Source organism: Chelmon rostratus, chromosome 23 (assembly GCF_017976325.1).
Source record: "Chelmon rostratus isolate fCheRos1 chromosome 23, fCheRos1.pri, whole genome shotgun sequence".
NCBI classification, from domain to species: domain Eukaryota; kingdom Metazoa; phylum Chordata; class Actinopteri; order Chaetodontiformes; family Chaetodontidae; genus Chelmon; species Chelmon rostratus.
Genome location: NC_055680.1, coordinates 17,096,521 through 17,111,027, shown reverse-complemented (window position 1 = coordinate 17,111,027; position 14,507 = coordinate 17,096,521). Strand labels below are relative to the sequence as shown.

The following is a 14,507-nucleotide window of genomic DNA, read 5'->3' as shown; positions in this document are numbered from 1 at the left end:
TCGCCTCTCGGATCCTTCAATCTCTTTTCCCCGCGCTGTCACCTTTTCATCCTTCCTCGTTGCCTCCTTCGCCTTCCATCCATCCTTCTTCATCTCTGGCTATTTTTCCTCTCCGTCCATCGCTCTGTGTTTCTGCCTCCATTAGGGGGAAATGGAAAAAGTGACATCAGCTATTTGGTAAACGGAGAGAGATGGAGAGAGAGAGGGAATGACAGAGAGGATGAAGCAGAGGATAGAAAAATGGAAAGCAAAGATCAAAAGAGTGACATTAGGACTGATTGTGAAAGAGAGAAAAGGAAAACAAGAGAAGAGGAAGACGAGAGTGACAGAGGTGAGAGAATTAAAGGCAGAAGTATGAGGAAGAGGGGGCGAGAGAGGTAGAGATCCATTAAAGAGAGAGAGAGTGAGAAAGAGGGAAAGGCTTCACCTCATTAACCTCGTAATGCAGAGTAAATATACAGTCTAAATGGAACATAGACGCCGTGTGTGTGTGTTTACTCCCAGGCTTCTGTGTGAGTGTGTGTGTCCACAAAATACACTACCAGAATACCCGAGTGCCTATCTCTATTTGTATTGTGTGTGTGTGTGAGAATATCTTCTGAAATACCACAGTGCGTACGTGTGTGAGCGTATTACAATCCCAGGAAATAATTCAACATCATGGAGAAAGAATTGTGCTATCAGCTCAGTTGAATACATATGACAAACCTTAACTTCTGTGAGTTTGACGGCATGTTTTTCTACATCTTTCTTATTTCTAATGTAAATCTTCCCTGTGACTGTTTGGTGGCTGTCGGCTTTTTTATTTATTTTTTAAATCTCAGTAATTTCCTAAAACAACTGGCCTCTGTCGTTTGTTGTTGGGACTATTTTAAGAGGCGGACTAATACAGATTTGGTGCTCCAGTGAGTGTTTGTGGGGGTGAACCAGAGTAAACTACAGTGTGTGTGTGAGTTCATGGTAATGAAGGAACATGTCACCAGGGCAACAGTGTGACTCATTGGTGTGTATCGCCATGTTAGGGGCGTGGCTTTCATGAGTGTAGTGTCGATCTGTCTGCACACTGCTTTGGTTCAGACTGACATACCTCAACAATTTATAAGTGGGGTGTCATGAAATTATCTACAAACCCTGATCCAGAGAGGATGCTCTGACTTTGGTGACCTATCGACTTTTCAGCTAGCACCACGTCAGGCTGACTTTGTGGTTTTGCGTGAAATGTCTCAGCAGTTACTCAGCAGAACACACCCAGGATGAATAGTCAAAATTTTGGTGATCCCGACTCTTCGTGCAGCACCTTTATGACTTAATACCTGCAAAACAGTGACATTCCCATCAGCCTCAGCTGAATCACTGAGTTGTTGTTGTTTCTTCCTGTAAAAAAAAAGTTTTTTTGATTAATATCTTCAGTCTAATCAGCTCGGTCTTCACTGAGTTGTAACTGAGTTGGTTTCATAGATTATGGAGCTGGTCAGAAAGGGCTATGAGAGTCCTTGATTAAGATCTCTGAGGTGTGTCAGCATGCAGTGCTGTTTTTTTTAAAATGGCTTTGACAAACTGCTTTGAGCATCAACAGTTTGTATTTCTGACCTGATAAGATGCTAGCAATGGGTTTTTTAGGAATTGAACGCAATTTTCAGCGTGATTTTTTTTCTACAAGCAAAACCGTATATTCCATCAGAATAATGTGAAAGACTCAAATGGGGTGTGTGTGTGCGTGTTCGTGTGTGTGTAAAACACCACTAGACAGCAGTCATTATAATACTGTATATTTGCAGTCAGCTCAAACCCAGAGAACAGTGACAGACTGAGAGATCATCAGGAGAAAAAAATAACTAAAAAAAAAACAAGAAAACGCTGAATGTTGTTTCTATCTACACGGAATATCCCTTTAACCCCACCCACCCCAGCCCCACCCTCCCTCATCCCTCCCGTACACATTTCAAATAGTAATCAACAAATAAACAAACAAATAAAACACGCAGTGGAATAAACAAAACTGCAACACAACAGTCTGCACTCTTAGTAGGTCAGAAAGTCAGGGGAATAAAAAGCTTCTGGTGTTTGTTGTTGCTGAGGAGCGCTTGATTTCTACACCTGAAACGCTCTTTGTCACTTCAAGGGGGGCGATCAGGGATAAATTCTTAAATTCAACTAAAAATGAATAAAATTGAATTTAAGTTAAAGTTATTATAGAAAAACATTTAAATCAAGCGCTCCTCATCTTTATTTTGACAAACTCCAGAAACTTCACTACTACTTCCTGGTCGCAGGGAATGGGGGTCAAAAGGTGAAAAGGTCCAAAGACGAGGAAGAGAATTCAACGTACCTTTAGGATATAATATCGTGCCTAAAAATCACTCCATTGTAATAAAAAAAGGGTTTTTCTTGTTTAACTTCTGCATCAGTCGAGAAACTGATTTCACAGGTTAAGGGTGATAGAAAATACTTCATACATTGAAAAGCTGCATCCAACATGTTCAGAGTACTGCCTCCTTACAGAGCGAGAGAAAGAGAAAATAAAGGAAAAGAGGTCTAGAAGAAGCGAGGAAAAGGGGAGGAGTCGAGCAAAAAGTGAGGAGATATAAGAGGAAGAGGCGCCGACTTATAGAGAAGAGAAACTATAGAGAGGAATGAAGAATAAAAGAGGAGTGTAAGAGGGAGAAGAAGACTTGGAGTGTTCGGAGGATAAAATAAGCCAAATGACAACGTAATAAAAGTTCCCATGCATTTTTTTCAGTCCCTGTACGGAAAACAAAAATGAATGAAACATGAGAGACAGAAATAGCCTCCCAAGCTGTTTTCCTCCTTTTTTCTTCTGTTTTTTTCCCCTTTCCAATATTTTTTCCACTTCTTTTTCTTAACCCCTCTTCCTCCGGTCCTGAGCTCCTCCGATTGGCTGATTACCATCCAATCAGAGGGTGTTGACAGCCAGCCAGTGAGGCTGACCGAAGTCACGTCAAATCCAGAGGGGGTTTTAAACTCCTATTTTATTTTGTAAATTAGAAAGTTTCGTCCTTTCATCACAGCGTTCCTGTCGGCAGCAGCCAGAAACACGTTGACTTGAAGTCTTTTGAATTGTCCAGTCAAAATGACCCCCGCTGTTCCCACATGATGGCCGACGTAACTCGATTCGTGACGACTCGTTGTTGTCACTCCGGTCGCTTCGTGGTGACTTTGCTCAGGAATGATTTTTATTTTTCAGTTTCTGAAACAAACGAGGGATGAGAGCAGTCCCGGTGCAGGGAGGGGAAACGAGGAATGAATGGAGTGAAGTTTGTCTAAAAAGAGAGAGAGAGAAGAAAGAAGTAGAGGCGGCCCCCGTGAGTCCAGATCAGGGCCGCGCCTCATAGTAGTCTCACTGTTTCATAGCAACATCAAAACGTTTGCGTGAAGCAAAGATGGACTCCCGCCTGGGGAGGTCGCTTGACTGGGATGGTGGAGTTCTTCTGTGCAGGGGGAGGGGGGAAGGTGGGAATGGGCGGGGTTCCTGGAGGCGGAGTCCTTCATCCTAGAACATCATGGGGGTCTTCAGAAACGGCCGGGATTCTGGGTAAAAAAAATGAGACACACAAAGGAATCAGTCAATCAACAAAGTGATAATAAAATCTCTGGGGGATTGTAGCTAACTCTGGCTGCTAATAGCAGTTATTTTCTTTATCAATTAGGATAAAAGTTGGCATAAACATCTACAGAAACAGGCAAATATTCACATTTGAGAAGCTCAAACAAGTTTGTTTTTGGAAAAAAACTAAAGAGAATTTGTCAATTATTAGATTTTTTGCAGGTAAAATTGCTGTTGATCAACTGATGCATCAAACCAGTTTTAGGATTTGACAGATTTCTGTCAGCAGCAGGTGGTTCTCATGGTAACTGTTAATGTACAGAGAGAAAATATGTGGAAGAAAGAGAAGAAGAGGGGTATGAAAGTGAAGAGGAAGGAGGATTTCCTCATCTTTCTCGTCAGATTTCAGTCCGGAGCTGTAGGTAAACGTCTGTTTGTCTGCGGCTTGTTTGTTCCCGGTGGTGTTGTGAAATTTTACGCATCTCAAAGTTCTGTTAAAGTGAGATCAGGCTCGTTATATAATGCTGCTGCTCGCTATTTTAAATTAGCCCCACGTTTTTAGCCTCGTTACCTTCAGCTTTGCACGCACGGTCACCGGCGTTTTCACCCGCATGTGCTGCTGTACTACAGCACCGCGAAGCTAGAGGCCTCACACCGACATCGTCAGCTCGTCCCCGCTGTAAGAAATCACTGCCGAAATCACCACATTTCACACTCTTGTTGCTACCAGCCCGCAGACTCTGCTAAGTGTAAGTCTAACAAGCCGTATTTGTGCCGGAGCTTCGCGCCGGGCTCGCGATGGCTGAAGCAGGACGCTGGTTTGCGTCTTGATGCAGCATCCATTTATGATACAAATCTCATATCTCCAATTTTGCCGGTGTCGGCTCTCCCTCTCTTTCTTTCACTCTCATTTCACCTCCGTCGTTCTCCTTCCGCTCCCCGTAGTGCTGTTGCTGCACCCACCCACACGTGCGCACACACACATGCATATAACAAACACACTCACATGCACGCCTTCCTCTCCCTGCGGTGTCATTGTTTTCTGCGAACGTTGCAAAGTGTTTACATTTCTGCATAACAGCAACCATAAACCTGCCCTCCCTCTTCTCTCTCCTCTTTCCATCCTGCACCTTTCTCCTGCCCTCCACCGCTTCTTTGCTCGTCTTCCTCGGCTCTTTGTCGTCATCTCACCCTCTCGTTTTGTCCTCTATTCATCATTCTTTGTTTTTTTAAGCTATGAAACAGGTTCGAGGTCTCCGTGTTGGAATAATAAAAAAAAAACTTTCTTAAATTTTCTCTTTCATCTTGCGCTCGCCCCTCGTTTCCTCCTTCATATTCCCTGACTTCCCTCCTTTTCATCCCTCTCATCTCCTGCCCTTCCCTATTTTTATCACTCCACGATCCACTCAAACCCCCTCCTCTCCTCCTCTTTCATCCCTCTATTCTACATGCATCCCCTCCTCCTCCTCACCTCCCCTCTGCTCCCTCCTGTCCTCTATCTGTTACTCTCATATTATTTTTATCCCGACCCATTCTTCTCTCTGTCCTCTCCTGTCCTTTCTTTTTCTCCTTTAGGCAGCAGGTTTGGCCCGGTGTTTTAAAAACTGTCCTGCAACTTAAAAACTTGCGGCTTTGATGGCCCCACCACCGTCCTTTAAACTTCAATCTGTAGCTTCGCAATTTCACGTCATGGTGGACGTCGTACGTTGTCTGTGGCTGGATTCATTCAGTTGATGTATTAACTATCTTGTTCTGGCTGACCGGCAGTCAAAAACAGTAAATTTTAGGGTTCATTCATGATGTTTTTATTGTCTAATGTCTGTTCAGTCTGTATTTGTGCACAGCTGCAGGTGAAGATCAGGCTCCACTCGTATTATTAGCATCATACTGTTTGTAGAATTAGATGTTGTTGCGCAGGATTGTTTTCCACTCGTGTGATCCAGATCCAAAACTGAATATTTTGTTCAAGGATTTTATTTATTTATTTATGTTTTAAAGGTGATGGTGTCGTGAAATATGAAGAGACATTGAAAAAAATGATTAAGAAAAAACCTTGAATTTAAAAAATGTTTTGTTACAGCCCTGTTACGTTTAACATCAAGAAAAGCTGGAAAAAATTAGCTCATTAGCTTTATTTTCTTTTTAATTTAATGCTTTGATTCTGCTCATCTTTCCTGTTTTCTTCTTCTCTACCTTTTCTTTACCTTTTCATTATTTTGACCCGGCAACCCTGTTTCCTACTGCTCTCACCTTTATCTGTCACTATAAAACACTCCTCCTGTGTGTGTGTGTGTGTGTGTGTGTGTGTGTCCTGGTTAAAAATGACACTGACCTGCCTTGTTAAAAGTCTATCAGCTGGGTGGAGGAAATGTCACCAGGTCTTGGAACAAGGTCACATTTTTCAACTTCCTCTGGAGGAATCTGCACACTCCTCCTCCTCCTCCCTCTTTCTCCTGTCCTCCTTTCCCTCCTCTTATCCCATACATCCTCTTTATCCTTTCCTCTTCCTTTCCTCTGGTCTTTCTCTCCTCTTCTATCCTCTCTCCTCCTCATTTCTCCCTTTCTTCCCCACCATTATTCTCTTCCTCTTCTTTTTCCTCTCATATTTCCTCCTCATCCCTTTCTTCTCCCTTTGCAGTCTCTTGTGCTCTCCCCATTCCCACTTGCTCCTCTTCCATCTTATCTTTCCTCCACCTGTTCTTCCTTCCCCCACTTACATCCCTTTCAAACCATTTTATTCTTTCCTCTTTCCCTTTTTAGTTTTCTTTCTCTCTTTTCTCGTCATCTTTTTCTCAAGATCTCCTCCTTCCCATTTTCTTCTTCTCCTCATAGCATCACTCTGTGACACCCCACAGTTCCTCTTCCCCTCTTCATTCACCCACTTCCCTTCCTTCTCATCTCCTCCTCTTTCCCCCTCTCTCGTTTCATCCCATCTTTTCCACCTGCTCTCCATCTTTCCTCTCCTCCACCTGTTCTCCTCCAACTTCATCTCACTTCCCTTTTCTCTCCTTTCTTCTTCCCTCCTCATTATTTCTTTCACGTTTCCACATTCCTTTCTTCCCCACTTCCATCCTTCCTGCCATCCACCTGTTCTTTCCTCTCATAACCTCTCCATCTTTTTCTCCATACATTTCTGGCCTCCTCTGCTCCCTCTCTCTCTCCTGATTATCCATACTCCTCCTTATTTTCTCCTCTTTTCTCCTTCTGCTCCTCCTTATCCTACCTCCAGTTTCAGTCACTTGGTCTATCCTCCATCCTTTCTCCACCTCCCCTTCCTCCAGCCTGACCTACTCCTCATCTCCTCTGCCCTCTCTTCCTGCTCACTTTCTTCCCTCTCCCCTCATCTTCCTCCATCTCTTCTGTATTTTGTATGGCCAATTAGTTTGGTCGGCTTTAAACAACTGAGGGAAACCGACCTTACTCCTTTTCTTTCTTTTTTTTTAACCCCCCCACCACCCTCTCCTTTTCTTCTCCTTCCTCTCGCTCTGTCTCTCACTCTCTCCCTTGCTTCTCATTTTTTTCCTCTCTCCCTCTCTTTCTGATTGTAATGCGATGTCTTTCTTTGTATTCAGCAGTTTTCTCCTCACTCGTTAATTAAGAGTGTGGAAGGTGAGAGAGGCAGGGGAGAGGTGTGTGTGTGTGTGTGTGCGTGTGTGTAAGTAAACCACTGTAGGTGCAAAATGCTTTTATGGCAGGAGGGATGAGTGTGTTTGTCAATGTGTGCGTGTGTGTGAGCAAGGCAGCAAAAGGGGTCCTACTGGGCCAATCAACATTAATGAAATCAGGTGGGTCTGTGTGTGTGTGTGTGTTGGACTGCTTGGCTTGCAGAAGAGAGGGGATCTAAAAGGGGTCTAAAGAGGAGAGAGAGCTAATTAGAGTTCCCTGTCTCACCAGAGTGTGGATCAAACACACACACACACTAAAATGCACAACTACAGGTACAGAGTGCACACACACACACACACACACAAGGAGTGTGTGAGTGTGTGCCTGTAGATATTCATTTATACACACGCAGAGTTTCAAGTGAAGGTTTTCAATGTCAGGGAGGACTGAGCACAGCTGGTGGAAAGAGGACGACACATGCATACTAACACACACACGTCGGTACAGTACTTGTGAGGACCCTCATTGGCATAATGCATTCCCCAGTTCATAACTCTAGCATAAGGCTAATTCTGAGTCTTAACCCTCTAACGGGCTTTTCAGGAAGTGGGGACCAGACATGTCTTCACTTTCCAAGAATGTCCTCATTCTCCACGACGTCCCCACTTTCCTAAAATAACGTTTTCAAACCGTCCTCACTTTGCAAATATGACCTTGCTTTACAAAATTTCTGCACTTTCCAGAACATGTCCTCATTCTCCAAAAATGCCCCAAAATTTTCCCACTATTCAAAATGTGACTGTATTCTGAACTGCACTCCTGAGTCCCCACACAGTGTTTTTCCAAAGTGTCCTCGCTTTCCATAAACTGTCCTCGCTCTTAAAAAGATCCTGGAGCCAAAAATGTCCTGTTTTTAACAAACGTCTTCACCCTCGAGGTCCTCAGCACAAACGCTTAAAAAAACATGTTGACACACAAACATCCACACTCAAACACACTGACGTACGCTCCAAACACACACACTCACATGTGTGTCTGATAAGGTGCACATCAAAGGGAGGCCGCAGTGTCTCTGTGTCTGCTTAATGTCTCCACTAATCTAGCCTGGGCCCCAACACACACATGTGCCTACCACGTGTGTGTGTGTGTGTGTGTGTGTGTGTGTGTCTGCCTTTGAACACGCTTGTGTACAGTGTCATACCTGTTAATATGTGGCATGTGTGTGCGTATCAGCATGACTCTGCATGCACGAGTGTGTATCCGACTGCGTGCCTGTGTGTGTTTTATGATTTTTTTTATTGTTTGTGTGTGTGTGTCTGTGTGTGTGTGTGTTTGTTCAGGTACCTTGTACAGCGCCGTTGTCTTGCTGGTTTCCATTAAGTTCAGGTTTATCCTCGGCTACAGCAGCGTCTGGTATGAAACACAAAGACAAGACAGAGTCTCAGTGGGTCGGCCAATAAAAACACAAGCAGCGCGTTGTAACTGCGTGCAGGTCAACAACAAAGAAAACCGAGCCACAAACACGACCGTTTGTCCAGAGAGTTATATTTTTGGATGTTATTTCATTTTCCTCTCTTGATTTTAATTGTCAAAGCAGCTGCTCTCCAAACAATGTTTTGATATTAGAGAAGAATAAACATTTGGCTGCTTCAGATCCGTCACTGTGCCAGAGAGCTGTGTGGACACATAAGGGCTGTTATTATTGCTGCACTTGCTATCAGTTACCAGTACAGACTGATAAGATTTAAAAACACACGGCGTGACGCTGATCTCTGCAGCTTTGAACAAAGGCTTTAAAATGTTTGTATTTTTCTAGATGCAGCTTATTATTTTCATTCGGCTCAATCTGCCAACAGCACTTTCCCAGAGGCGAGATCACGTCCTCAAACTGCTCGTTCTGTCCAAAACACAAATATTGTCAATTTACTAGCATTAGCATTCAATCCTTACATCCGAGGAGCAAATAATTGGCTCTTTTGGTCTGATAAATTAGTTAAATGATGAATAAATTAATCAAAAATTAGAAAGTGAGTGGTCGACAATTTTTATAATCATCTGATCATTTCAGACTTTGATCAGTTTGGATTTGTTTTACTTATGTTAGGGTTTGTTTTCCTGCTTTGTTTGCTTCTTGAAGGAAATGTTAGAAGAGGCTGTTAAACCTAGTCTGTGGTTTAGGCCTCCACCTTCAGCACCCTCTAAATTTTCTACCCCCTACCCGAACAAGGGTCTGTATTCCCACCCCGCTTTTATTGGTGCAGTTGGTGAGAGGCAGGGGTAGATGATGGTAGTGTGGCAATCGGCAGTTACATGTGGCATCTAGGCCTGTGGTAGCATTGTGGCAGCTAACAATAGCTAAAGCGGTGAGAGTATGATAGTATCTTAGCAGTTAGTTAGCAGTTAACATTAACAGTATAGGTGAATCTAGCTTTATTGTCTTCTTCTGTTCCTCCTAGCAGGTAGCGGTTAGCACGTAACATTAGCTAAATGGTAGCATCGGAACTGTATTGTCTTCTTCTGTTCTTCTTAGTGGTTAGCATTAGCAATAGTTAAATGGTAGCATCGGTACTGGCCACTACCTGGAGCATCTCTGGGTAGTGGCCAGTGTGTGTGTGGGGGGGGGGGGGGTGACTCACTGCCTAGTCTCCTGGAGGTGTAGTGGGACTAAGTAGGCGAAACACCATTGAAGGGAGGTTTCCACCTGATGACCCCCAGAGACGTGTTAGGAATCACTGCTCTTTGGCAGGTATAGAGGCAGATTAGAGCTCCAAGGTTCTTCACTGACAATGAATCCTCTTTTTGAGCACAAGTATCTTGTGTTTAAATTAACTACTTATGAATATATACTTTTCCCCCTTTTCCCATAAAGTCACTGCTAACTAAAGCTGTTAAGGTAAAAAGTACAACATTAGCGTGAATTGTAGAGTAGCATAAAGTAGCATGAAATGGAAATACTCCATTTACCACCGCTGCAAATGTTGCAGTGAAGCTACACAGACAGATTTACTGCTGCTGGTGATTACACTCACTTTCTATGGAAAGATAAACACAAGCGTGGAGAATCGCATCAGAAAGACAGAGGGAGAAAACTACCCACAGCACTCAAATTAAAGACAGTCAGAAAGAGCAAGATCGAGACAAAAAGGACCAAGATAAGAGACATGTCATCAAACAAAGAAGCTAAAGTCTCCGAGAAAATTAAACACAGACAGAAAAAGGAGAACCAGAATCACAGATGAGCAAAAATTTGAATTCAAGCTGAAACAACGAAAACAAGAAGAAGAAAAACTTTTTAGAAAGACTCTGAACAACGAAAATTGAAGAAGGCAAGCAAGCGAGCAATGAAACAGCTTTAAAGAGAACAGATCGGCTGTAACATCCAAGGCAGCAGACAGAGAGCAGAGCAGCAAACATCCCGCCGTACCGTTCTTGGTGTTGTTGTTGGCGGCGTGCAGCGGCTCAGGAGAGGGGGAGGACGAAGACGAGTGTTTCAGAGCGTCCTCCACTCGCTCCCTCCTCTTCGACTCAAACTCCAGCGCCTCCTGCAGCTTCCTCTTGGCCTTCTTCTCCTTCTTCAGACGCTTCTGGATGGAGGCTGAGGGAGAAAGACGAGGAGGACCACATGAAGGGTTAACATTCTGTTGACCTGCTTCAGCTACTTCTAGTTCCTACGTTACCCAGAATGCCTTTCAACAACTTGTACAGACTGTAAAGCATCAGATTTCTCCCTGTATCATTGTTTAAAGAGCGTGTGAAAAGGCTGTGTGCGTGTTCGGCAGACCTCTGCTCTGTAGTTCGGAGGTGAGCTGTCGTTCCAGACTCTCTCTCATCTCTCTTTCTCGATAGAGCTCCATCTTCAGCTCTCGCTTCTCCGCCTGGATCTGTTTGTCCTGCACCCGGGCGTTCTCCACCGCCACCTTCAGCAGGCCCTGAGACGAGACGTTTGGTCGGAAGACTCGTTACAGAAAAATATCCCTCATCAGGTCCAGCATTTTAAACAATATGAAGATGTTGATTTTCAGTGTTTGAACTAAAGCTGAGATTTTATTTTCTTAAATCAGGGATTAAACATCTGTTTAAAAGTTTCCGGTCTTCTGGAGCCCAGTAACAACAGTCAATAATGATTTTTATTCCACAGTTAAACAACTGAAAGAGATTTACTGGAATTAGCTGCACGTCTGCAGTTGCTTGTAGTAATATAGTTATTTAATAACATTTAGCTAATTTAAGAACAGTGGATTACTTTGTAAAGTAATGTATATGCTATAAATATAAAGTATAATTCTGTGTGTACTTTTTATTGTTTGAATTAATATCAAATGCAATTTTTTTCCATAACTTTTCATGTTTTGCTGGGTTTTTTTTGCATGACTTCTCATCCTTAAACATACAAATTTTTCAATTCGTAATGCTATCATATCACCAATATAATCAAATTAAATCAATAAAGAATGTCTTTTAATATCTTTATTGTCTCTTCTGTAATCCTTATCAATAATGTAATACGTCACAGATACCCATCGATCCTTTTCCAGCCTGAAATTAACAGTTTTTAGAAATAGAAACAATAAAATCAGGGTCTGACCTGTATGTTGGTGAGCAGGGTCTCCACTGACGACAGGCCGTCAGCGAATAGGAACGGAGCAGGGAAGCCAGGGGGCAGGGCTTGTCCCAGCGAAGACTCTTCTGTGAGGAAGAACAGACGCTTTAAATACTCACAGTCCTCAGCCTCATCTTTTTATATCATAAATCCTTTCTCTTTTTAAATTATCTACAGCTTATTAAAGCAGAACCTTCTTCACTGTCGCTAATTGGTTAAAGAAAGTTAACGAGTTGGTTAATGAGAAACAGAATATTTCATGGTAATAATTAAATGCTTCTGCAAGTCTTTACTGAAAGTGATCTACAAATGAAAGTTTTTATTACTGCTCAGTCATTCATGAACTTGTGCATCAAAGGTTAGCTTAGCATTAAAAAAAGAAATCCACCTATTTCCAGTCTTTATGCTAAGCTACGCTGACCAGAAGAGAGAGTGGCGTCAATTTTCTCATGAAGAAGAAGCGTGAAAAAGTGTTTTCCATCAGCGGTACAATGTCGCGAGTTTGGAGTGAAGTTTATGAAATGTTGATGTTTACGAAGGTATAAAAGGCAGCGAAGCAGCATCAGAGAAATCAATTACACACACACACACACACACACAGGGGTCGTTAGTATTCAGACAATCATGTGGGGTACTAATTGGCAAGGATTAAAGACAGTCTTGATTTGTGTGTGTGTGTGTGTGTGTGTGTGTTCATTGCGAGTGCGTCACAGTGTCTGATCAGCCCTTAATGCCTAACACACTGACAACTGGGTTAACTCTGCTGTGAAATTAACGCAGATTAAGATGCACTCTAACTCTCTCTCACACACACACACACACACACACACACACACGCTATCCCCTATCGGCAACTTCATCCTTACATCCTTTTACTCTACCTTTCCTCTCTTACTCTCTCATATCTTTCTTCATCACCTACTCTCCACTTCCACACATGTTTCTCCCTCATCTTCATCTTCTTCGTTCTCTGTCACTCATTCTTTTCCTTCTTTCTCCTTCCCAAGTCCCTTTTTCTTTTCCCCTTCTTCTTCATTACTTCCTTTCCCTATTTTTCTGCTAATTCACAGCTGAATTTACCTAAAAGAAGAAGAAGAGGAGGAGAAGGAATGCTTTTTCTTAAAGTCAGTTTTGTTTTTCTCGCCCAAAATCAGAAAATGTATGTAAAAGGTCTTCAGCTTCTCACTATTCTGAAAGGGTTCAGTGTCATAGCAATCTTTCATTAAGCAGGTGCTTTTATTTTGAAAGAGGAGCAGAGGGGAAAAGCACTGGCCCTGCGTTAATCAAGTTTTACAGTAACTTCAATACATCGTACGCTGAAACAAATCACACTCACAAACTCGGCAGACGTTTAGTGTGTTTGTGCTTCGCACTAATTAATCAGTTTAATGAGTCAGTATTTAAAAAAAAAAAAAAAAACTACTGAATTTCTTATTGTAGTTCACACCAATCACTAAAAAACCTCAATATGTGATTAACTTTGGAAGCTTACAGTCTGTGAACACAACACAATGTGGAAACAGTCGGTCGCTTAAAGGAAGCAACACATAAACTGATGACGGATGTGACCGACAGGAAGCTCACGTTCTATCACAAACACAGGTCTGGTTTATTGTGTCATTCAGCTGCAGTAATTGCTCCACCTTCCAGATGGAGGAAGGCTGTTATTCCCCCCTGAGACGAGAAGCAAACTCTTTTTTTTAAAGTTTTCTAGTTATCAGCTTCAAAACCTGCATGTTTTTACTCAGCCGTCAAATTGTTTAAGTGCAGCATGTTTGAATCACAACTACACACATTCCTCTCCTGTCCTGATTGGTCACGCCCCTGTAACGTGACCCTTTCAGACACCGTGAGGCTAGCTGCAGATAGTTTTATCGCCCTTTCTTTAATTTCTTTTAGCTTTAATGACCCTGTAAAGTGTTTCTGCGAGTCTGGTTCGTTACTGATCTTAATCTGCGCCTCGATCACCCCGTGTTGGACTTTGCTGTGAGCCGAGTCAGCCAGCCGGTGAGCGCTGGACCTACTGGTGTTTCATTCTACGGTTAGTTAGCATTAGCTTCGTTAGCTGAATTACTGTCTTTGTGTAATTCCTTCACAGGCCCACTTGGCGCACTTGCTGGTTTAGCTGCAGTGTGTTCTCTAACCCTGCATGCAGACAGCTGCAGCTGAAACGTGTCACAAACCACAAGTGAAAACCACTATTGACTTCCATTTAAAAACATCAATAAGCAGCCGTTTTTGCTTTGCAATGACCTCATGCTTCAAGATTGGAAAAAAAAAAAAGTCCTTTGTGTTTTTGTTTTTCTGTGCCATAGGTTAGGGGGAGGCAGCCACGTCCCAACATGACACAAAATTCAAGTGGAAGTCAGTGACATTTGGCCAGAGAAGCTCGATCTCTTCCCTTATTCTTTAAGATCCACGCTCGTCCTCCGAGAGGCCGCAACAGCTTTTTTTTTCCGCCCTTATTGATTTTAAAGGAAGCTGCTCCTGCTGATGTCTGCAGTGGAGCTTCAGGAGTATGAATGGAGTGGAAACGAAGGGAAAGGAGGTGGAGAGAAAAGAATTAGATGAAAACAAAATGTGTTACAAGAACGGAAAATACAGCGAGAGAAAAGAGGGTGATGGAGGAGGAGAGGCCCCGCATGCTTTTAGTGTGTGATCTCTTGACCCCTTTTAGCCATGCCTCCTTCACTTAGCCTCCCTCACTCACCCACCTCCCTCCCTGCATCTATCTAT

The 14,507-nt window shown here is 42.9% G+C and overlaps 1 protein-coding gene across 1 annotated transcript in view; it reads right to left on the bottom strand.

The window, feature by feature from the left end:
* Positions 1 to 1,940: 1,940 nt before the first annotated feature.
* LOC121626564 (dachshund homolog 2-like) overlaps positions 1,941 to 14,507 on the bottom strand; it is an 80,763-nt gene continuing 68,196 nt past the window's right edge. Inside the window, exons 8-12 of the mRNA XM_041965144.1 lie at positions 11,757 to 11,857; positions 10,953 to 11,100; positions 10,596 to 10,766; positions 8,516 to 8,581; positions 1,941 to 3,549 (exon numbers count right to left, since the gene is read on the bottom strand). Of these exons, the coding sequence (XP_041821078.1) occupies positions 3,512 to 3,549; positions 8,516 to 8,581; positions 10,596 to 10,766; positions 10,953 to 11,100; positions 11,757 to 11,857 (524 nt within the window). The 3' untranslated portion in view covers positions 1,941 to 3,511. The remainder of the gene's footprint in view (positions 3,550 to 8,515; positions 8,582 to 10,595; positions 10,767 to 10,952; positions 11,101 to 11,756; positions 11,858 to 14,507) is intronic.